A 24,752-nucleotide genomic window follows, 5' to 3' on the forward strand; every position below is an offset into this window, starting at 1 on the left:
AAAAGCTGTTGGTAGCATCGGCTAACTAGCGCCAGATTTTGGAGTGCAGGGGACAAGCCGAGATGGGCTATGAGACATACGTTCACACTCGGTATCATTCTCCTTTAAGTATAGCCTAGAAATCTAGACGCGCCCCTAGCGGCTGCCAGGGCTAGTCTAGCAACTCTCCCTTGACTTGTGAGCTCCAGAAATCGAAACTTAATCAGGCATTGAAATCGTGTATAGAGTCGTGTATAGAGTCATTATGTCTTAACATAATGATTAATGGCAGAGTTGCAACGGTTTGGCTTGAATTCCCTGCTACTTGAAAACAAATATCCTATTGCGTGCAGAGGGAATTTGAAAGACAACTGATTATCCCGCCCCTCGGACTGAGCACTGCGAACGGTGAGTGCCCAGACCCTACATTTTAATGTGGGTCTGGCTCGCCAGGCTACATTAAGTATTAAGTATAGGTATAAGTGTGGCCATAATCCAGCTGTGGGATGGAGGGAGGGGTTATGCATATGTAATATAGCATGCAAACAGTGAAGCAGTAAGACAGTGGTAAAAAGTGGCTAGTGGACAGACAGTACAGCAAGATTTCAATGCATGCGTATCAATGCATGCTATCACGGACAACAATGGCTTCGCATGAGACAATTAGGAAATATGAAAGCGGATCTCGAAAAAAGAGAGAGCTTCAGCCAGACGTTCTCAGTAAGGCGCGCCAAAACCAAGGCCGTACACACTGTGCGTATCAGCCAGGCTACTCAACAACGAGAGAGAATTTCCCCTCTGTATTCACACCAAATTGGCCTAGGCTACCATAACTTCTCAACTCTGCTCAGTAGCCTAACTGCATGCCAGTAGGCTATTTACAATTTTCTGTAAAGTAAAGTTTGTAACGTTATCAAAATCAACTTAATGCAGAACTATGCACGCGCGCACCTTTTGTTTGAGCAGGAGAGATACACAGGCATGCTACAGAAGTTGTAGGCTAGCTTGTTGTTTTCTATTACTATCTATGCTGGTTATCAGCACACAATGGTATAAGCTAATTCATTAACTCGAGACTCATCATGGATATAACACGTTTTTTTTTAAACAACGAAAACAGAAATGATGGAGACAGCAAAGCGAGAGGAGTTATTTCAAATAGGCAAGCCGCAAGCACAAGGTAGGCAAGATGATTATTGCTTGTTAAAACGTTAGGCTAGCATTACCACTGTTTAAAGCCATACGTGAACGTAGCCTTCGCTAGAACAAAACTAGGTGACTTTAGCCTTTATAGGGCTATACAAAGTTGTCCAAATAAATAAGTCGTTGTTAGGCGTTGTTGTTATAAAGATATTGCATGTGGATGTTATTAGCCTACTACAGTATGTAGGCTACTTTTTAACTGACCAATAGACCTGAAGTTCGCCTACAAAAAAGAACCAAAACGGCCATCTTTGCCCATATAAGGAGATCCTGTTATTAATTGAAGCTAACTACCTATGGCAAGTTGCATTGCAGGTTAGCTCTGGGGTAGCAATAATCTAAGTGTGCAGCCTTTACGTACCGGAGATCACAGTATCCACTCGAAGGCAGAGGACAAAAGTGTGTTCAAGAAAACGTCTGCATTTCACACTTTTTCATCCCCGCGAGAGTTTAAAAGATGCGATAATTCAATTCCCATAGGGAAAATCGGCAGATACCGGATGTCAAAGATGGCTGCTTTTTTTGTAGGCGAACTTCAGAGGTCTATGCAGGAACCTAACCGGGACAAATATTATCAAAGCGTTGAAAGTTAGGTGGGTGTGTGCGTACCATCGCATTCATTCCTGCAGGCGCCCCATCCACTTTTTTCGAAACTAGGATCAAAATAGTGATAAGTCCACGTCTAGGCATACTACTACCCCTGTCCCTGCCAATGTTACCGTTATCGGCTGCGACACCCCCCTTGTTTGTATTTGATGTGGTTGGGCTGTGTGTGTCAGTGTATTACAGACAGCGTGTTACAATGCATCATGATGTGGCTGTGTGCGTACGCGCCAAACTCTAGGCTACAATGTTTCATGAGTTCAGAGTTCGGGAGTTGCACATTTTAGTCTGACCTGGGTACCACTGGCAGTTTTCAAGTCTTAGTTGAAGTAATTGATTAGCCTGGGTGTTCCCATGCTGCCTTGCACGCGATTTGATTCACGCTGCTAAGGCAGCCTGGAGACCATGGAGCAAATTTTCGCCTGAGGGGACCAATCACAGAACAAGGGGGAAAGCAAGACGATGATGAGCTATGCACAGACGCATTTGATAGACATCCGTGGCACCCAATAAACAGATCTGGGCATTTTTTTCAAATACGAGAAAATGAACGTTTGGTTTCCAGACCACGTCTCATTGAGAAGTGGTGGCGCTAGCCAGGCTAGTAATTGATGGTAATAATGTAATATTTCATGGTTGATTTTTTTGTGTGCATTGCCCCATGTTTGTATGCTACTTGTTTTTTTGTATATTGGTACAATTGTATGTTGGTTATACGGCTCCACAAATTTCATTTTTACGTTATGTCTGTCATAATTGAATTGCCTCTCTCTGTCTTATGTATATTGATAATAATAATAATAGTAATATATATTGAAAAAAAAATGGGGGGGGGGCTCGGGGAGGCCTCTGCCCCGGGCCCCAGATGACCTTAACCTGGCCCTGCTTACCCACAATTATACCTGCCACCAAAACGTAGCTTCACATCCACCAATGTAATAGTGTGCCATTGGCATGCTAGCTAGCACGTTAACTCTTACCAACGAACTCTTACCAACGATGCTAACGAACACGAACATCCAACTTAACAATGTACTCTGGTCATTTCAGTCCATATAAGTATTATCTGTGATTTTAGCTACACAGGAAAATACTTGGCAAAGTCTTTGCAGCAAAATCTAACATCTAACTACAAACAGTTTTAAGTTATACGTTTATCTCTTCTGGCTAGCTGCTAAATATGAACAGGATAACATGAGATTACCGAACCACACTTGTTACTTTTACTATCAGATTCTGATACAATTAAGACGAAACAACAGCTTAGTGATGTAGGGTAAATGGAAATACTTCCCCAATGTTGTCAAAACAAACAATAGTCAACTTACTGACATCTCTCACTGAATGACCGCAACCGGGGAAATTATCTTATTAATGGAAAATACCGAGAAACCTTCTCTGTGCACACACGGGATGAAATTGAGGAAAAGGAAGAAGAAATGACATCATACCCAGCGTCACTTGAAGCTCTTTGTGATTGGTCGATGCTGCAGTACCAGGAACGCCCAATGGGTGTTTAATGACGGACACGCCCATGCCGCAGACGGACCCTTCTCAATCATGTAGCCCCCAACGTGACGTCATCACCGAATTGCATTAAAAAAAACGCTAATACCAAAAACGACAAAAACTGGCATTTAACACCATTTGGAGACATTTTTAAAAATGATATACATATCTTGAGTACTGTATGTACCCATTAATCAACAGTGGTGGTTAACCTGCAACACAGGCTTTAACTTGTTCAGAAAATTGAAATAGTCTGGCGAGGTGGGGCCACAGGTTGGCACATTCCCGGGATGGACCTGCTGCGTCTTCATCCATTGTTTCGTCCATGGTTTCGTCTCTTATCTAAATCTGACCATGGAGTTGACTTTGGCGATAGGCTGTCCCAATCAGTGACAATCACAATCCAAGAAGAAGTAACGGGTACTCACGGTTATGGATAGAAATGTAGTGGAGTAAAGAGTACAATATTTGCCTCTCAAATGTACTTGAGTAAGGTCATGAGTACTCCCCAAAAATGATACTCGAGTAAAGTAGGCTACAGATCCCTCAGAATTGTACTCAAGTACTGTACTCAAGTAAATGTACTCCGTTACTGTCCGGCTCTGTAAATCATTATGATTTATGATTACTTGATGTTATTCTGAATAAATATGTTTAACCCTAGGAAAATATATTTAATTCTGAAAATAACAAAAGTTATTCTAACACCCAGACTACCCTTATCAATGACATCCCTTTAGTTCATGCTGAAATTTGGAATTTATCGATGAACAGTATTAAACCATTGCATTGAGCCACGCCCAATCTGCAAGCTGCAGCCAGGGGTACTTGGAGCATGTTGTGCCTTTTTCCAGTTCTTTGTGTGAACGCAGGTGCGTTAATTGGCCATCGTGACGTCATGCTGGAGTTCCAATCCGAGCCGTCAGTCAACACATAAAAGCGACCAGAGGGGTATTCCAGAAAGGAGGTTTAACAAACACTGAGATAAAACTTAACCTCTGGGTTGTCTGAACCTGTGGGGACTAAACCCGAGCTGTCGGTTCCAAAACACCGGTTACCAGTTAGTTCAATCAACCCTGTGTTAGATAACCTAGAGTTGTGAGTTGTGAAGTTGTGATGAACTTATAAAGGCATCATCTATTGAGAGTCGAAACCATGAGTGAAACCGGCAAAACGAAGACCACCGTATTTTTCAGAGGCGGAGTAGCAAGTTCTCCTCGAGGCTTACGAGGAGGAGAGAACTGTAATGACAAAAAAAGTTGAGCGTCTACTTGAGCTTGATACTTGAGCGTCTGTCAAGGAACGAGACCATGCTTGGCAGAGAATAGCCTAATTGACCGTGTAAATGCGTACGTTTAGGATAGCCTATTAATGTCAAAAGCACAATTAAATAATTCAGTGAACATTACATATTGTATTGACTGCTTTCAACGATGCTTTCTTAAACTAGCCTACCTTGTCACAGATTGAGTGGGCCATAGACTCCTTGAGAATCCCAAATGTAATTTTTAGGGATGCACGATATATCGGCGGCCGATATATTATTGGCCGATAAGTGAAAAAATGAAAATATTATTATCGGTCCGATAACAGAATTCTGGCCTATAATTTGCGCCGATATTTTTTAAAGTCCTAATTTAGGCCTACGTAAGGTCCGTCTGGCTACACTGAGCTACTTGAGCTTGGTTGGCTATACTTTTTCCTCAATATAATGTCAGCGGTGTGAATGTATTTCACCATTCTAACAAAATCTGTGGATATGCGTTCATTTGGGAATCTGTGCATCTCAAAATCCTCTCGTGAATGATCCGCCATTTAACCTTACCAGAGCAGAGCTCAGCCCTATCTAGAGTCGTCTTGTGCTGATGTGTTTGCACTTTACCGCGCTGGTCGGGGAAACAAATAAACAAACTCGTTAGTGGGACGAGTACATAAGTAGGCCTAGTTCTAAGTTGTGTTTTGGTATTATATTTGTATTACTTTAGCTTGGGTTTTGTATTATTACCTAGAAATATGCCAACCATTCCTGCTTCAGTTCCAGACAGGTCATCAAAATAAGTCATTAAAACCTTCGGGGCTAACCCCTTTCATTTCTGCTGCAGCAGGTTGTGTGCAACAGGGTAGACGGACATAAGATACAGTCTGAGGAGTTGCAGCTTTATTCAGTTACCCGCAGTTGAAACTAAACCTAAGTTTCCCTCACAAACTCTGATTTGGTCGCTATACTGTAGCTTATTCCCAGCTGAGCCGTTTATGAGTGTTTAGTCCTAAATGAAAACGATTCATACTCTAGCCACTCACTCGCAATTCACTGACGTCAGGTTCACTTAAAGGAGCCACACATACTGTAGGGCTAGGCTACTGTTATGTTGTACTATTGAGGACTATTATGAGTTCTGTCCATCATTTGGTGGTAGGTAAAATTACTGCAATAAAATTATGCTTATTAAATGCTTTCCCCAAATCACTTTTCACAATTTTTTAAGAGTAATATTATCGATTATCGTATCGGTATCGGCCACAACAAACCAATAAATATCGGTTATCGTTATCGGCCCTAAAATTCCATGTCGGTGCATCTCTAGTAATTTTCTATTTTAAAGCAGCTGTGCGCCAAGTTAAACCTTTGCGCTCCAGCATCGGTAGGGTGATGAATGTCGGAAGGCATGGGTAGCCTATCCTCTATTCCCCAGTAGCATAGGCTACCCATCAAGTTCTCCTGTAATTGCACATATAACATTAAGTTACAGCCTACACATTAATTAGTGTGGATCTGATAATTAGTAGTGGATCTGATAATATTCCAGTAAGGTGTAGGCCTGCCCTAACGCACCCTGTTGAAATGTGTCGCTCAAATTAGATTCCCGGTACATCATTCCTGGCATCGTGTAGGCCTACTGGGCGCTGCCATTTCATGAAACATCACATATCATCTGGCAATTATTAAAATAAAAATGTGTTTTAATAAACACCAACACCATTAAGAGAGCATCCAAAAATAGGAGTGGCCTATGACCTATCCATTCGACCTTAAGGACATTCTGAAAATAATTCAGAATTGACGCTCACCAGCTAAGACAGCCTATCATCGGTGCACATTTGGAAAACTTAAATGTCTCATTCACCGAGAAACCGTTTAATACTTGTTCCTTTCGAAATACTATAGCTCACTCCAAGTTGCATATGCATGCTGCACGTGAAAATGATCTTCTACCCCCATTGACCGCATTAGCCAATGAAAGAAAATACACGGAAAAACAAGCAAATCAGAAAGAGCCCTTCCCTGTGACTCCGCAGGGAAAACAATTATTCATGGCCTCGCCCACCTTGGCTTGTGACCGCCCACAGGAAGACAGGAAGATTTTGCAGCCAGGAAATTGTCTCTCTGTAGCTAGTAGGAGCTAAAAGCAAGTTGCTAACATGGCTGAACAAATTTGTGCCCGTGTTATTTGTGGCAATAACACATCAATGTTGCACGTCTTGCCTTAGAAAGAAGAAGTTGAGGAAGAAATGGTTGGAATTTATCGTTGGAACACCACCACCGAAGTATAGTGCAACATTAGTTCTGTGTTCCAATCATTTCGACCACACTCACTGCCTACAGTTAGAAAGTGGTTTTGCATCGATGTTATGAAAACCTGGATCTGTACCGTCATGACGATCGACCACCAGCTCACAGGCTGTGAGTACAAACAAACTTTTCCACCTAACGACTGTTACAAAATAGCATGTTCATATTCTTCTCGTTAGCATGCATGAAAAGGGCACGTAGCTAGGCTTAGGCTAGCCTATATTACAGGAAGCTACTATTACCAGGCACGTAACTGAAGTGTTCTGTTCGTGACATGTAAAATCAGAGAATGTCTAATAGGAAGGGCTCTGGTAAAATCCATTAGAGGAATGGTCTATTTTTTCAAATGTAGCCTATGGTCACTACCGCGTCAGGTGTAGCTACTTCCATGGATTAGGCCTATTGGAAGCTAATTGTTGCAGAAGACGGAATGCTTCAGTTACATGCCTGGTGTCTACACTCATAAGAAACTGTATGACCACACTACCCAGAGATTTAGCTGGTTGAACCTATAATCTTCTAACCTAAGCGTTAAACCACAAATAACTAGATGTACCGCAGAGCGGTACAAAATATGACCGCCGCCCCCGTCCAGCACATGTTTTCCACAAAAATAAGTCACGCTGAAAGGCATATATGATTCTAACTGTCTCACTGAATTGCATTATTCACACTCAATTCTCACTGGTATCTGCTAGACAACAAGTACCAAAACATGATTAGTTCATAGATTTCACATGTAAAATACATTTTATACAACCCCACCCCCATCTTGCCTGTTCATAATTCTGAGAAATTCTTGAATTGTGTGCATGTGTGCGTGTACATGTTTATGTTTATGTGTGTGTGGGTGGGTGGGTGTGTGTGCGTGCATGTGCTTGTGTGTTTGCCTGTTTATGTGCCTGTGTGTGTGCATGTGCATGCATGCGTATATATGTCTACTGTGTGAGTATGTGTCATACGTAGGATTACTGTGAATGTATGTGTGTGCGTGTGTATCTGTTCATGCACATGTGTTCATATGGAATGGGTTTACATGACCCCTGGAGGCAAACATACGCAAAAAATTGGTCATCCTAGGCCCTACGGTTCTCAAGATATTAGAGTTAGTTAATCAGATCCGATGTTTGCCAAAAATCAACCCTTTCAGCAGTTCTACAATAGATTATTTATGGGTCTGTTCAGTTTCCCCCCATTTGGAACAGAGCACATGAATATGAATTATCTAGACTATCATGTATAACCCTTACAAATAAACTCATTAGTCAAACATTAAATATTTGTGTAGGTGTCGAAGACAATGTTGTAATGCATGTTTGGTAATAGTCATACAAAATAAGCTCAAAGCTACTTGTTGAAAAGTGCATAGATAGAGTTATTGCAGCCATCAAGAAATGTTCATAAAGTCCTTGCTTTAATGGAACTAAGAGCACACGTGAACTTCTATGCAATTTAGGAGTGTTAACTTTATATTCATTCATTGTCATTGTATTGATTTAGGATACTGATTAATAATCACAACTTTGTTTCCACAAAGACACAAATTAAGAATGGCTCCCTCCTTTATTTGTCATCCACATGGTTGTTATGTCCCTCCCAAAGCTGGGACCAAATGTGTGCCCTTAGTGTACAGTAATAGCTCCCCCTTGTGGAATAGACCAGAGTCACAGTTCACCAAACCCAAACATCACGCATGCTCCAGCTGTGCTACAATAGAGTTATAGTTATTTGTCTGTATTTGGCACAACATGAGTATGTTCAGTGTACCCCCATTTGGAACAGAGCACATGGATATGTGTTCTTTAGACTATCATGAATATCCACGTGTAACAATGCTGATTTAATTTGTGATTAATAATCAGCTTTATTTTCACAAAGACAAAAATAAAGAACAGCTCCCTCCTTTATTTGTCTTCCCCGTGTAAACGCACATGTAAACAACCCATAGGCGACCTTCCTCTAATACACTCCATGTTCGTTTGTGTCCAAATATGCACATTATGGTGTGAACATGAACAAAACACATAAGCGTAAACACAAATAAAACTGATGCTGAACTGATTCAGTGGGTTCATGCATCGCAGCTCATTTACAACAGTGCTAAAGCATAATACTGATAACTGTGACATTATGTGGTGAAACACAGAAATAAAAATAATAATAGCAAGATAGGATGAAATCGTGAGCATTTTTGCTTCATTCATTTTCACAGTGAATCCATTCATTTAGTAATTGAAATTGACCATTATGGCTGAATGAAATCCAGGGACATGCTTGTGCTGTTAGTGGTTGCTGTCTGATGTAAACAAGCAGACTTACAGGTGCAATAAGCAACATTGGCCAAACAAGAGGAAAAACTTTCACACACAACACACGCATACGCACACACACACACAAATTCACTCTCACACACTCACCCATGTAGCCTGGGCAAACAGGCATGCTACTTTATCAACATTTAACAGCAACCATAACATTTGTATGAGGTGATTATTATGTGTGTCAAGGGGATACACTCGATTATATTAGCTATGTGTGGTTTGTCTGTTTATTGAAAGGTGATTAAGTATTGCTGTCCATGGTTTTAAAAAGTCTGTTACAATGTTGCCTATTACACCTTCAAACCAATGTGGCTAAGAGCAGGCATATAAACTGTGCATGGGAAAGATCCATTCATTATACAAACAGTTTGAAAAATACTGTAAACCTGAGACAACCCATGTGAAAGCAAAATTAGAAAAATAATCTGACCTGTTTCTACACTCTCCTTGGGAGAAATAAGAAGCAATACGAGTAGCTTTTCAGTTTAACCTAAACTGGACTTGCTCTGAGACAATAACTCCAATGTAAGTTCAATTTAAGATATCAACATTCTGTGTTTTTTTTTTCTCAATCTATTCTTATTGCTCCTAAGGGGGGGTTAGGAGATAATGTTCAGATCTCAGTGAGAGCTGAGATGCGTTCAAATGTGGCAAACAGTGGCGAACGTTTGTGGCGAACATGTTTTCTCTGAACAGTTCAATTTGAACTACTTGCTGTAAATATTCCATTGTCATGGTAACACTTAATCAAGCTCACGTTCAGCTCCACTGTATGTTTGCAGAGAACTACCCCCTCTCCAGTGTTCGCAAACTTTTGCCAAAAACCCAAGGCAAACAGAAACCTGTTTGCAATCGTTCGCCTATGTTTGCACATTTGAACATACCTCTGATTTATTTCTTGTGGGACACAATAAGACATTTCGCTGGGCCCCAAAATAAAAACATATCTGAATGTAAAGTTAATTTTAAAAACTGTATGAATACATTATTTCAGTGCACCATAAACACCTTGTCTATCAGGCTCATTGTTTTTCAAATTTTCTCGCAGAGAAAATAATAAAACTTTATTGAAAATATATATATATATATCTTAATCTTAATAAAATATAATATTGTGCTGTTGGAAAGGAAGTCCTGTTGTCTCCTGTATCACAGGGTCATCTGCCAGACAGAGATGGTTGCCTGCCCCGATAGTGGTTTCCCCCCAATCACGAGTAGAGCCTCAGGCAAGTGCTGCTCGATGCTCTCCTCCGAACAGTCCGACACCTCCTCCATGTCCCAGTGCTTCTGGAAGGCGTCCTGGTTCTCGAACATGAGACAGGGCCTCTTCAGCCTGTCCTCTCTCAGATCCTCCTCGGAGTCCTTCAGCCCCCTTTTGTCCAGCTGGAGCGTCTGCAGCTCAATGGCGCCCTCTAGCAGTGGCCTGGGCGCCGGCGACAGCTTGTTCTTGAAGGGCCGGAACTTGCTGGAGGTGGGGCTTCCCGAGGGGCTGTCTGCGAGCCCCGTAGTGCAGCCGGACGACTGGAAGCCAGGGCCCAGCCCCACCGCACAGTGGTGGATTCTGCCCGGTGGGTTGGAGGTCTTGATGGCGGCCACTTTCTCCCAGACGTGCGAGGGCAGGTTGAGCCTCCACAGGCTGTTCAGGGGGGAGTTCTGCGTCTCGCCTCCCCCGAACAGGAGCACGCTGTCCCGGTACAGCACCATGGAGTGGCCCACCAGTTTAGAGGGTCCGGAACTGGGAAGGGAAAACAACAAAAACAGGAAGTCACACAATGATGTTCTTTGGGTGAGGTGACCCTTTGCCTTATAAACTGTGAACACAAGGGAAAGGCGCGTTGACCTGAGACTATACTATTTTTCTGTCAGAGTACATGCAACCTTTCAAACAGTGAACATGGGCATCATGGCAGTTCTAGTGTTACAAACATCAGAGCCAGCTGCTGAACAAGATCATTTGATCATTTATTGACAAAGAAAACATTTTTCTAGTTTCTAGTCATTGTAACCCACACACAACATTTTCTCCTTCACACTAGAAGCTTATTCACACACTCTTTCAGGAAACAGGAAAAACTAAACTTGACCTTGATCATCAAACCATGCATAAGAGACAGTTCACTTCTGCTACCACACACACACACACACATTGGAGCACTTTTGAACTGGAGCACACTGTGGTAGCCTACACATGGATAATGCTCTATTTTTCCGATCACAGCTGCTTTGCATCAATTCCAGTCATCTTGAAAGCACAAGGTCTGATGCACAGATTACGGCTCATTTACATTCTGACTACACGACACTGCCTGACAGGTTAGTTAGTAACCTCCGCAAAGTCCAGGCTTACGGAGCCCCGGATATGTCATGGGGGAAAAAAATAATAAGTTGTGGCCACGAAATAGCAATTCATTCCCACAAAATAATAAGTTGTGGCCACAAAATAGCAATTTGTTCCCACAAAGTACTAATTTGTGGCCACGAAATATTAATTCGTTCCCACGAAATAGTAATTCGTTCCCACGAAATAGGTAATTTGTGGCCACGAAATACTAGTTCGTTCCCACGAAATAGTAATTTGTGGCCACGAAATATGTAGTCTAACGTGCACTGGACAGCTGGGTGAGCAAATCGAGCGCCAGTAGAAGCCTGTCGTGTCTTTTCTCATCACTCCCCACCTGCTCTCAATTCTCTGGTTTGCAGTAGGGTACAACCGGGACGATTGAAACGGGGGACGAATGAAACATTCCGGTTTTCTCCGAGTGCAACGATGATAGACAGACATCATTTGGACAAAACAGAGCATATTAACCTCCGTTGCTCAGCCAAATGCCATCCTGTTACGTCCAGTTATCACGGAGTTACAGGCGATAAACGATTTCTGATGGACATAAGTTTACTTCATTAGCGGTTTATTTTTTTTGATTATTAAAGAGTGTTTTTCATTTAAAGGTTTGACTCCATGCTTATTCAGTAGAGCATTTAGTGCTCTCCCCAATCCCAGACGTTCACATTGCATGTTTGTTTGTAATGGATGCAAAACAGCCTATAATGTCTATGGGGGGACGGCTGAAACACCTATTTGTCCCGACCAGGCAGTAAACCCCATTTATTCTAAGTCAATGCACACGTATCTGTGTTTATACTATATTTTATTCAGGTGAGACATGGAAAAGCAGTTTTAGAAAGATGCAAATATATTTGGGGCTATCAGGTAGGGGGTCGAGTTTTGCCATGTTAACCTATGGAGACTGACGGCCTGGGTCATGAAGGGCACTTATTTGGATGTGTGGTGGCTTTAACCACATAAAAACAGAGTGAAATAACATTTTGTACTATAGAAACATTATATAATTCGAAACATGCATTATTCTAGCTATATTAATGGCATAGTGCATGCTATTTACACAACTGCGAAATACGCGCATCACCATGACGGCAATGAGTTGTTAACAGACATGAACCAAGACATATAGCCCAGCAGCAATCTATCTAAAATAACACATACTTGAAGTACCATTCATGGTATGTTGTCAAATATTGAAGTGGTGGGAAGTTTACATAATTTAAGCTGTATGTTTCATTCGTCCCCCATGCTGTTTCATTTGTCCCAGCCAGGATGGACGAATGAAACATAATGCACGTTCGACTTCTCTGCAGCTCTGAACGGTTTTGTTCAGAGCTGTAAATGCAGCTGTATTTGACAGAGGACAGATGTAGGTTGCTAGTGACAAAATATTAACTTGCAGTGTTTTACAATGTCTTTGTAAATTACGTTTCATTAAAAAGTGTTTCATTTGTCCCGGTTCTCCATCAGCCTCGGCGTTGCTCCTGACCGTCCATCTATCTCGGCACAGGTCCTCGGGTCAGCGCACCTTTGCGACGCGACGTTTTACAAAAGATAAAAGTGCCCGATATACAGTATGATTTCATCAGCACGCGGCGTATGCAAATAATAACAAAGAAATGGAACAGTGATGGGTGTGTGGGTAGAAGGCGTGAGATGAGATGAGGATGGGGAAAAAGTGAGAGTGAGGAGGGGGGGGGGAATGAAGATTCACCTCCAGCTATCTGATGCATGTTTTAATGGAAATATTGACGGCCGCCTTATAAAAAAACGCAAACGAGAGAGACACGTTCAAGTCGTACCTACGCCGGTGCAGCGACCTGGCTCTTAATAGTTGGAGATGCCTCTCGCTAATAATGAATCCCTCCAATGCCAGGCTTTTCAAAATGTCTTTGTATTTCATTCCCAGCCTAAAATAGCACTCTACCATACTATCCCTGTCCATTGTGTGAGCAGCGACTGTTCCTGTTTGAGGAGTTGCGCTTGATTTGCTCATCCAGCTGTCCAGTGCACAGCCTATAGGCCTACCTATTTCGTGGCCACAAATTACTATTTCGTGGGAATGAATTAATATTTCGTGGCCACAAATTACCTATTTCGTGCCCACAAATTACCTATTTCGTGGGAACGAATTACTATTTCGTGGGAACGAATTAATATTTCGTGGCCACAAATTAGTACTTTGTGGGAACGAATTGCTATTTTGTGGCCACAACTTATTATTTTGTGGGAACGAATTGCTATTTCGTGGCCACAACTTATAATTTTTTCCCCCCATGACATATCCGGGGCTCCGTACAGGCTAGATGGGGGCCCTATTAGGGTTTTATAACATACGGCACCCTCCACATTTGTTAGCACCCTTGGTAAAGATGAGTAAAAAGTGGTATTAAAAAAAAGAGTCATTCAGCATTTCACTATGTAAACAATGAGGAAAAATTCTACCTCTAGGGGAAACATTTTTTTTCTGAGGAAAAAAAAATCCTCATGAAGAAATAAATATTTTAACATATATAACAAAAACACGTGCCACATGTTGAAAACTTGAGGTTGAGATATTTTGAATCCCTTTTTATCAGCGCTGCCCATAGATGTAGGGGAGCGCGGGGCACAAAGTAACGCGGGGTTAAATGTAACACGGACTTTTTCCCTATTTGCAGGGGGTTGATCGAGGCATGCTATTGGTCAGTTAATCACATTACTATGAGACGGTGTTCCACAAATTGTCAGTCAGTATGGACGTGTTTCCACGTAGATCTGCAGCAAAACGCCTTTTGAAGACATCAACTTAAATGTCTAGGTGGTACTTGTTGTTCCATTACTGAGTTGTGGGTGCAGCTCACTGACTCCAATCTTCTATCATCTTAATAACCGTCTTGTAGGCTAAAAATGAACACCGTTTTGAAACATGTAGCCAACTCATAGCAGGAGCTAGCTTATCTTATAACAAACGTGACCCAGCGGGGTTAGTTGTAACGCGCTGTTACAACTAAGCCACTCATACTGTACAATGATGTTGCAATACAAAAATATGCCCGTATTAGTGTTAGTTTAGTTAGTTTTTGTGATATTTTGCATTTTGCCTCATGTGTTTTCAGGTTTGAGGGCTTTTCTTGGCAGGATTGACCTTGGTTAGACTCATTTGCTTCCATTGGCGCATATTTCTCATGTTATTTCTCCGTATAGAAAATAAAGTCAATTTTCGACACACGTCTGTTGTTAGTTCATGACTTATGTATCATAAATAGTCAGATCCTATTCTATCATACACATTCAGATACATTTATTGAATTCATTTAATTAAAAACAGCCTTTGGGATGAGTGTTACAACTAACCCCGCATATGGGGCAGGTTGTAACATTTCACCTATCGCCACTCTCGGTGGAATTGTAAAAGAACAGTAGCTCCTACAAACAAACTTCCAGTGCATATGTGTAACAGAGATATGTATGTTGCTTGTTAAAAAGTATAACTAGTGAAACTCAAATGATTTTAGAATTATTTAGCCATAACCAAAAAGTGTTACTTTGTGCCCCGCGCTCCCCTAGAGGTTGCTGTGTAATTCTGCATGATGGTCACAAGGGATACTAACACACAACAAGCTCACACACTGAGAACTGAGATAGGCTCACTACAGGGATTTGAAAATAACCATCCTCCAGAGGACTCAGTATTTACGTAGGGGATAACGGCCGCCGAGGTGTCCTGTTATACGGAATTAATGGACGAGGGCGAGGGGCAAAAACTCCCCGACGCGCAGCGGAGGGGAGTTGCCTCCGCCCGAGTCCATTAATTCCGTATAACTGGACACACCTCGAAGGCCGTTATCCCGCTTATCTCTCTCTCTCTCTCACACTCACTCACTCACACACACACACTCACTCACTCAGTCACTCACACACTCTCTCTTTCTCTCTCTCACACTCATTCACTCACTCACTCACTCACACACTCTCTCTCTCTCTCTCTCTCTCTCCCCACACACACTCACTGTGTTCTGATGTAGCTCCAGGTGTGGTTGGTCAGGCACCACCTCCACAGGTCCCTCTGCTCGCGGAGGCCGCTCAGGCCCCCGTACAGGTACATGCTGTGCTGATGCGCCACCGCCGCGTGCCCGTGTCTGGGGCCTGGACCCTGCTCCGCCTGGACGCCGCTCAGGAGGGACCACACGCCCGTGTCTGACATGACCACAACACACACACACACACACACACACGAGTGAATCAACAACAATCTCAACACAAGGCACTATAGGACTATAGCATGTTCAAACACAGATGCTATTGTTTATGTGCAAACAAAGTGTTTTAGAGTAAAACATAACGTAATTAAAATAAAAAGACAAATAAGTAATGTAATTATTGTGCAACTAAAGTTCAGAGTTCAATCATAGGCACATGAAAAGAGCATTGTACACAGCCAAAGTAATGTAATTACTCTGTAATATGGGACCCAGCAGGACTGTGAGAATGATCCCGTTTTATAAAGGAGGTGACTCTTACCAAACTCATATTTCCAGAACTCCTATGAGAATGATCCCGTTTTATGAAGGAGGTGACTCTTACCAAACTCATATTTCCAGAACTCCTATGAGAATGATCCCGTTTTATGAAGGAGGTGACTCTTACCAAACTCATATTTCCAGAACTCCTATGAGAATGATCCCGTTTTATGAAGGAGGTGACTCTTACCAAACTCATATTTCCAGAACTCCTGTGAGGGCCCCCTGATGTCGATGTATCCCCCATAGATGTACATGGCCGAGCCAAAGACCACGGCGCTGTGCCCCTTCCTGTTAACTGGTGCTGGCTACAGGAAGACAACACAAAGCCACATATTATAACACGTTTACAGGCCCCCTAAAGAGTTTCCACATATTATAACACGTTTACAGGCCCCCTGTATTTATGTTTCAATCATCAGTTTATGTGCCATCAAAATTTTGATGGCACATAAACTTTTAATAAGGCGAACGGCACTTATGCCACACTCTGAATGGGTCGCATTGCACACTTTAATGCACAATTTCACATATTATAACATGCATAATGTGTGTATGCGTGTGTGTGTGAGTGTGAATAAGGTGTCTTTATTGGTCAGCTCCCCCCATTGTTGCTCAGGCATTTGAAGAATGTCCCACCTGAGACGGTTGAATCTGGCCCTCGGAATACCTCCACTCCTCTTTCTCTGGAAACACACACACACACACACTCTTATCAGTTCACTTGTTTTGGGCCTCATCGGCTACATACTTTTCAGTTCAACCATGCAAGAACTGACATTATGAACGCTGAAAAACATATGGATTCACAGATGTAGCAAGTTGTATATTTAAAGTTATTACCGGTATATTAACTTCCTGTGATCAAACTAAACAGATAATCCTATGGGTAAAAACAACACTTAAAGGCAGGATAAGCGATGCTAAGTGATTTCTTACATATAACAGTTTTTGTAAAATGTATAAAAGAATATCTCCTCACAATTTGCTAGCTCTCCATTCACTACACTATATATTTATCACCCGGAGAGAAGAAATACTCTTTTCTGATTGGCTGGCGGGGTGGCTTTTAATTCTGAATAACGGGACACCTATGAAGTAGATCTGGTAAAAAAAGTTTAATCGCCGTTCCATATCAATGCTTATGAATGGTAACTATAACAACGATAGTAGGACGATGGTTGAGCCTGGAGGCAGTAAACAAGCTAACTGTCCATGCTATCGCTGTTATAGGGCCAACGAAAGTTGTACAACAAGCTGAACTAGTATAAATATAAATATAGTGTAAGGACTCATAGTAGACGAACCACACCCCCTCACGGCTCCCTTTACATCCGCAGTATGAAAGATGTCTGAGGAACCGTTGCACGACTCGGACGCAGCATCATCGGATTTACATACATGGACACTATTTTCTTGTATATATAGTATATATATATGCCATAGTGGCATATATATATACATATATACAGTCTTCTTACAGAGCCCTGGCTCCATGAACTGTGTAAACAAACAAAGTGAGTGCAGCCTGTTCCCCAAACAATAATAGAACACTGTATAGCTGATCTCGGAGAGCTTATTATTATTATTATATTATAAATATGATCTAAGTTCCTTTGGACTAAAGCGTCTGCTAAGAGACATAAACATAAACGCCATCAAACTCAACGTCCTCCTCCTTCATCGCTTACCCTACCTTTAACATCTGAACTGAACACTTTATTCCAGATGGTCTCTACACCTGACTAACCGGAATAGGCACGGAACTATACTTTTTACACATGGTCAAAGGTCCACATGGACAGGTTACGAGGTTGTCACAGTGCTTTAAAAGCAAGTCTATAAACAGTCACGGCCAGGGTGAGTTTTGCCCCACTGTCGTGTGTAGAGTTACACTCTTGCATTTGCACTTACCTATGTCAAACAACCATAGTGGGTTCTTCCAGTCTGTGTAGGCAGAGTCTATCAGTCCTCCAAATACATACAGAATCCCCTACAACCATCAGTCACCACACAAGAAGACCCATTACTGAGTGAAATTACAGTATCTTTATGAAATGTTCTGTTTACAGACAAATGTGACCTATGTATTAATAGCATGATCATCGTGATGACCGTGTTTACCTACGCTAATGCAAGTTTTAATGAAAATAATATAGATGTTATCTCTAATCTTATCGGTTAACCCATGGTCATGGTTGGAAGTGTGGTGGTCGTTATGTGCATTAGCTGACCTGATGTGACACCATGGTGTGTCCCTCCAGTTCTTCAGGAGCCCACTCACTGCTGCAGTCCAGTTTGGTCCAGTCATTACGCACTACACACACACACACACACACACACACACACACACACACACAAATACACAGGTATAAACACACATAGATATACAACCATGCGTACCCAAGACACACACAGGCATATAAACACAGATATACAACCATGTGCACCCAACACACACACACACACACGCACACACATCTTGACTCCTCACCCACGCTGTACTTCCAGAAGTCTCTGAGCACCATCCTCTCACGGCCGCCCAGCAGGTAGACGTCCCCCTTGTGGGAGCAGCAGGCGTGCCTGTAGCGGGTGCCGGGGGCAGGGGGGCCCTGGGGCAGCAGCGACCACAGGGACAGGCTGCTTCTCTGAGTCATACTAGGGCAACCTGCCAGAGAGGGTGATGAATGTTCAGCATCTCTCCCATGCATGGCAAAATTAATATAAATAAATATTATTAAACAGTAACAACAACGTCATAGCCTACAATGATCAGAGGTGGACATAAGCTGTTTCATTAACTTTGTTGTATGAGTTTCGGTTCATTATTTGAATAAATTGTAAGCCTAGGCCTACTTCTAAAAGTAGCTTAAATGCAGAGTTAATCTAACTCTCATATTCCTACTACACTCCGTTGCATAAGCTTCACTTACTGCTGGTTTCCTTTCATTATTTTGTTTTTCTTCATCACAGTCGTAGTCCAACTATTTCGATAGTGGGCTCTGATTCATGGTAAGGAAGGACTCATGGTAGACTAACCGCACCCCCTCACGGATTAGTCTACCACAGTATGAAAGATGTCTGAGGAACCGGTGCACGACTCGGACGCAGCAGCCCATCATCGGATTTACATACATGGATACTATTTTCTTGTTCTAACTTCATGCGTTTTACAACACTGGACGTTACAAAAACTGGACGTTTCAGCGTCCAAGAACTCCACATTGATCCTACGAAATCACGTAGCGTTGTGTATCACACTGTGGCCGAGTGCTAAAATATTTGAACGATAGCCTAAAAAATGACATCCAGATGCAGTACCCTATTCATAGCCATCACATTGGCTGATTTCGCGTAATTCGAGGAAATTCGCGTTGGCTAACCTTTCTCTTTTAATTCGTAAGAAGCCGATATAGCCTAGGTTACATTGTTATTTTAACAACAGAGATGAGATGGCTGACTGTGCTCTCAACTTAAAGAAGCCTACCCTTACCTGCCTCCTCTTGTCTCTTTCTCTTCTGACTCAGGAGACGCAAGATTCTCCGTATCATAATAACGCTTAAAACACTTGCTGGAGATGATGATGGTGCTTTATGCTACACTAATAGGCTACATGAACAACATCAAATTCGGAAATGTTCGAGAGCTCATTTGCACTACATATGACAGTCCAATTCTTCTAGGGGAAAAAATAAACTAGGATAGGAATGATATGTTGCCAAGTGCAGCGGGTTGATCAGGACCGCCTCGCGCAACGAAAAGGGACTGCTGTCAGGTGACTAGCATCTTGCCAGCATACAACTTCATTGCCATTGCCAAGGACGTGTGAAAGCGACTGCTGATTCAAAGTTATGGACATTATTGAAGAAGAAAATCACTATCAAACGGGTGCAGTGCTAAAACAAAAGATTATCTTCCAAATGATTTTCAATAACGCACAGTGATAGCCTACATCAGTGGTTCTCAAACTGTTCACAATGAGTCAGGAGTGTTCACAATGAGACAGTCAGGAAACAATTGGCTCTCCAACTTAAAATACAATGGCCTAGGCCTGGGGTCCCCAAATAGTTTGGCCCAAGGGCCAAATTATGTCAAGCATGGCAAACCAAGGGCCAAAGCATTCAGTATTAAACACGCATACACCTGCAAACATTATTTAAAAAATAATAATAATAATAATCATCCTAACACTCGGAGTCGGGCACATTTGTATATCTGACTCTAACCAAAAACATTTTCATTTACTGCACCTCTGAAAGCAAATGAACAACATTGCAACAATATGATACCTGCCCAAATTATCTTGATACTGATACTAAATGGATTCTACTATAGGGCAAAAAACATCAGCAGAATGACCAACATCGAACTTAACATTTTAAAAATCTGAAAATATTTTGCCAATGTCAATGTAAGATAGTGGATGTGAAAACAACCCACAAAAAGGACTGTGTCATAGTGTGTTCAGAGATAATGAGGTAATTAAATACCAGTTATCATTTACCTTGTTAAAATCCGACAGTGATTTTTTTTTTCATGGCTCTCACCAAGTCCTACATGCGATGTGAGCAAGCATTAGCGATCAAATCAGTTGAATAGGCTGGGCTACATTGTTTTCAATTGGAACATCCTGTCAGTAGGCCTAAGAGACGTCAAGTCAGCGGTGCACATTAAATCCTCCACAGCAGTCGGATGCAGTGAGGATTCTCTCTATTAATAAAATGTAATTCTTGTCCGCTCGTGCCAGACACACATGTCAGCGCGGGACACTCATGTGGCTCTTGCGGGCCGGATGTGGCCCGCGGGCTGCCGTTTGGGGAACGCTGGCCTAGGACAATTTCACATATTGTATACTGTTTTGCGTCGTTTGTTGCTGGCAGGTGGCATAGCTTCACAAGTCACTTGTGCTAGGCTCATTATATCACCAACTTCAGTTTCTGCTAGACATAGTCACCACACTTCTCTTCATAATACTTCCTGTTTGGAGCCATGATTGCATGAATGTTTTTGATCCATCATATTTCCTTCATTTTCCTTTGCTTGCCATCACAGCTGAGCTTGTCAACCATTCAGCCTATTGGCTCCTATTGGCTGATATAAAAACAAATAGGCCTATTTTTTTCATGAAGGACATAACAATAGTTTAAATTTAACTTCAGTTTGATTGTGTGGTTAAGGATTTTGAATTATATCTATTTTGATATAATTTGAAGTGATTATGTCATCATCTTTATAAAAAAAACTCTTGGAGTAGGCTACCTCTAAGGAGTCCGCGTAGGCCTACCACCAGTTGTACCCGTACCAAAGTTTGAAAACCACTGGCATACATAATAACCATGCCTAACATTACAGGCAATAGGTAGGCCTGTACAGCACAATCCCCACATGAAACCACCACATGAAACAACCACATTCAAATAATTTGACCAGCTCACGCAGCAGCATCCCCAAACACTCTGGTTTGATTCTGACCAGCGGTCATGTCCTCATCCCACACTTAGGAACATTTAGGAAGATAAGCAGTCAGCAATCATAGTATTTTACAGGCTTTGTCACTTTTCCATCTTAGGCAGTCTGTGTCTGTCACTGATTTACAGGTCTACATGTTATTGCCTATTTCTAACTGGTAGGCTACATCACTGCTCTTCTTAGAAAATGAATTATTCGGAAGCAAGTGTCTGGAGTGGAATCCCACTATCATAGGCCTAGGCTAGGCTACTTAACAAATTAGCCCACCTAAAGGGACAGAATGTTGCTGCTTCCCTAAAATAGCCGTTCATAGCCTACAGTAGGCTAAACCTACCAACCTCATAGACAGCACTGGGTCTAAAATAATTATTCTATATAAAAATTCTGTAATAAATCCACAACTTCAGCATTCTAGTTTTGATAAGTTGTCAGATATTTCAAAATACATAGCCTACTTTACAAACTGTTAATCATAAAAACAACAACTAATATTAACTTACAGGGTATCTTAATCACTGGTGAAAAATTACAGTTGGTGATTTCTTTTGAACTTTGATGAAAAATTCTAAGCAGCAGAATAAAGGAATGCCTCAAATCTCAACACTCTAGAACAAAACTTTACATTCCAAAACAATTTCACAACCATGTGGTCAGTTCCTTACTTCACATATAACTATACATACATCGTAACATTTCTTTCATTTCATGTTATGAGACACTGACCCTAGCAAGACTAATAAAATTATCTTCACTTACAAAACAAGTGCTGAGGTTCTTGTTATTCTGGAGGGCCACTGGCGTTTGCTCTGGCATTTGCTACTTGCGTGCAGGGCGCAGCCATGTAAACTGAGACCCAGCATTGGCCGGGTTTCCAGGCGACAACAAACAACTGCCTTTGTGATGTCACATCTCTGTGGGGATGGAAGGGATTCTTTGAAATTAACAGAACCTCTGTGGAGGGATGATGCCCTCATGGTACAGGAGGTGGGCTTCAATCATAGACCCTTTCAACAATAAAAACAAAAACAATGCTTGAACATTCTATTTGGTTCCCAATCTACTTCCTCTGCATTAAGATAACATATGGAATGTTAAAACGGAAGCCTTGTGGGGCCAACTATGATGCTGATAATGGAACTCTCTTGAAAGGGTCTATACACGGGAAGATGTGCATACCCCATGTTCAGTTATGTCAAACCAGTACTGTCTCATTTGCATGTGCAATTGGGCTAAAAACCCAACTGTTGACAGTCATACTAAACACCGACATGCCACATTACCGTGGCCTGTGCACTGACTCATGTATGTGCATGCCGGATGGGCTCTACACTCCAGACTGGAGCTCTCAAGTGGTTGTCACAACAGTGTGTAGTGTTGCCACAGGTGACTCAACATGTCATAAGACCAGTGGGTCCCCAACCTGGCACCCTCTTTAACTCCTCTGTGGGTATATATTTAGCAGCCATGTTGCCATATGCATTTCTCTCTTTACATTTCTAATGAACAAGACAGCCATGGACAGCCATTTATAGGACCCTGTTATGATTTGAAGTCCAATAGGCCCACTGCATAGTTGACCCTGTTAATACTACTAAAAGGGCACTAGAAATAGGGCCCAGGTTGAACTTTGCCAGACATTTGCCTTGCCAGAGATTAGTTTCCCTTTAGTACAATGCAAAACAGCTCCTACCATGACGGGCGCAGTGTGTGTAGACCAAGACTAGCCAGTAGCGAGTGTTCCTGTTCAGTATTGTGTACATCTTTCATCTTCTGTATGAAGTTACAGAACCCCACAGAACATGATAAAGAGGCACGTCTCATCCAGTTCTACATAAGAACATCAAGTGCATGCAAGTTTTGCTGTAAAAGCAGATCTTTCATAAACTGCCTGCATTGTCAGGAGTAGCCTACTGTACCATGTCTACAATCGCATCAATATACTTGAGATTTCAGCACTTTCAGGAAACCGTTTTCAGTGAATGAGGAAGTTGATGAAGAAAGAAAGAAAGAAACTTGACAATGAGCAAGTTCTTTATTGTCACGCCGAGGAAATTGTTGGTGATGTAAAATGAGATAAATAATCCATAAAGATCTTTACACAACCACAGCTACATCATTTTCTTGAAATGAAACGCAGTTTCATCGTCCAGCATCATATCATAAACAACTTTTAGTAACATAGAGGGGGTTACTCAGGGAAGGGCTGGCATGTTCAAACACATCACGAAAGCATGCTCTGTAAGATGTCCCTTTCACACGTTGCCCAAGGTAAACATGGCTCTTGCCAAATCTGCATCTTTTATCTATATTGTTTATCAATATCACACATCACAGACATGAATATAAAATAGCCTAGATGAAGCATATTTGTAATGTGAATGCAAATTGCAGAAAGACGTAGGCCTGCCGAGGAAGACTACACCAAACAGGACGCAGCGCCTACATCGGAAGCGTGTCTTTAGACGGTTTTTTTTTTTTGCGCAAGGCTATGATTAAAACAGTTCAACAGACAAGCCTATAACTTTATGTGGTTGCGCAATCGGAATTACACATGCTCACAGATTTAGGCTGTACGGACGTTGCTCACGTTAACAGACGAGTTTTAACAGAGTTTTAAAAAGTTAATTTTGTGATAGGCCTATTGAATGGAATGTGCATACTGATGCATCAAAACATCATAGGCGAGTAAGTATAGGCTATAGGCCTACTATAAAATGTATAAGTGAAGTAATTAGTTGCAGATGTCTTGTTTCCATCAGGCTAAAAACAATCGCTCCCAAGATAGTCCAACATATCCTAACTTTGAATTTCCCCCTTGCCTTTTGCCTTGTCTAGACGTGGGCTTATAGGGCGTATGCATAAAGACAATAATCGAAGTCTTGGAAGACAGTTAACGGACTAGATTGAAACAAGTTTCCTCTTTCCTTTTTCAGTTGTGGAATAATTTCCATGGTATGTTCTACTTTGTAACAACATGGTAATTGGTCGATTACTTTTACAATGTAACGGATTTACTTACTTTGTTGATCATCAGCTCTGACGTAGCCTACCCGCTCACTCCGCTTGTGGAGAATTGGCTTCAGATAGCAACAGTGAGTGAGGGTGAAGGAGGGGCGTCTTGTCTCGGGATTTATAACCAGGAAGCGTATCCCCACTACACCACTAGCCTACTACTAGGCTCCACTACACCACTAGCCTACTACTAGGCTACATGGGGTTCGGGGATGGTGCGCTAAATGGGAATTCTTTCA

The 24,752-nt window shown here is 41.9% G+C and overlaps 1 protein-coding gene across 1 annotated transcript; it reads right to left on the reverse strand.

The window, feature by feature from the left end:
* Positions 1-8,752: 8,752 nt before the first annotated feature.
* klhdc3l (kelch domain containing 3-like) lies at positions 8,753-24,586 on the reverse strand. Its single transcript, XM_076263229.1, has 8 exons — positions 24,521-24,586; positions 18,527-18,700; positions 18,267-18,349; positions 17,947-18,025; positions 16,672-16,718; positions 16,223-16,340; positions 15,523-15,709; positions 8,753-10,921 (listed from the first exon to the last, which is right to left on the reverse strand). Exons 2-8 carry the CDS (start codon positions 18,687-18,689, stop codon positions 10,336-10,338), a joined length of 1,263 nt encoding a protein of 420 aa, XP_076119344.1. The 5' UTR covers positions 18,690-18,700; positions 24,521-24,586; the 3' UTR covers positions 8,753-10,335.
* Positions 24,587-24,752: the final 166 nt, after the last annotated feature.

Source organism: Alosa pseudoharengus, unplaced genomic scaffold, assembly GCF_046254945.1.
Source record: "Alosa pseudoharengus isolate Yale_2024_CS ecotype anadromous, Long Island Sound unplaced genomic scaffold, YU_APseudo_1.1 YU_APseudo_1.1_scf_3, whole genome shotgun sequence".
NCBI lineage: Eukaryota > Metazoa > Chordata > Actinopteri > Clupeiformes > Clupeidae > Alosa > Alosa pseudoharengus.

What these genes read in the sequence shown, in the direction of transcription:
- klhdc3l (XM_076263229.1), bottom strand. Translation starts at nt 18,689, where the DNA reads ATGACTCAGAGAAGCAGCCTGTCCCTGTGGTCGCTGCTGCCCCAGGGC. An exon ending in ACTATGGTTGTTTGACATAG is followed by an intron (nt 16,719 to 17,946) that starts GTAAGTGCAAAT and finishes GTGTGTTTCCAG; the next exon opens with AGAAAGAGGAGTGGAGGTAT. An exon ending in TGGAGCTACATCAGAACACA is followed by an intron (nt 10,922 to 15,522) that starts GTGAGTGTGTGT and finishes TTCCCTTCCCAG; the next exon opens with TTCCGGACCCTCTAAACTGG.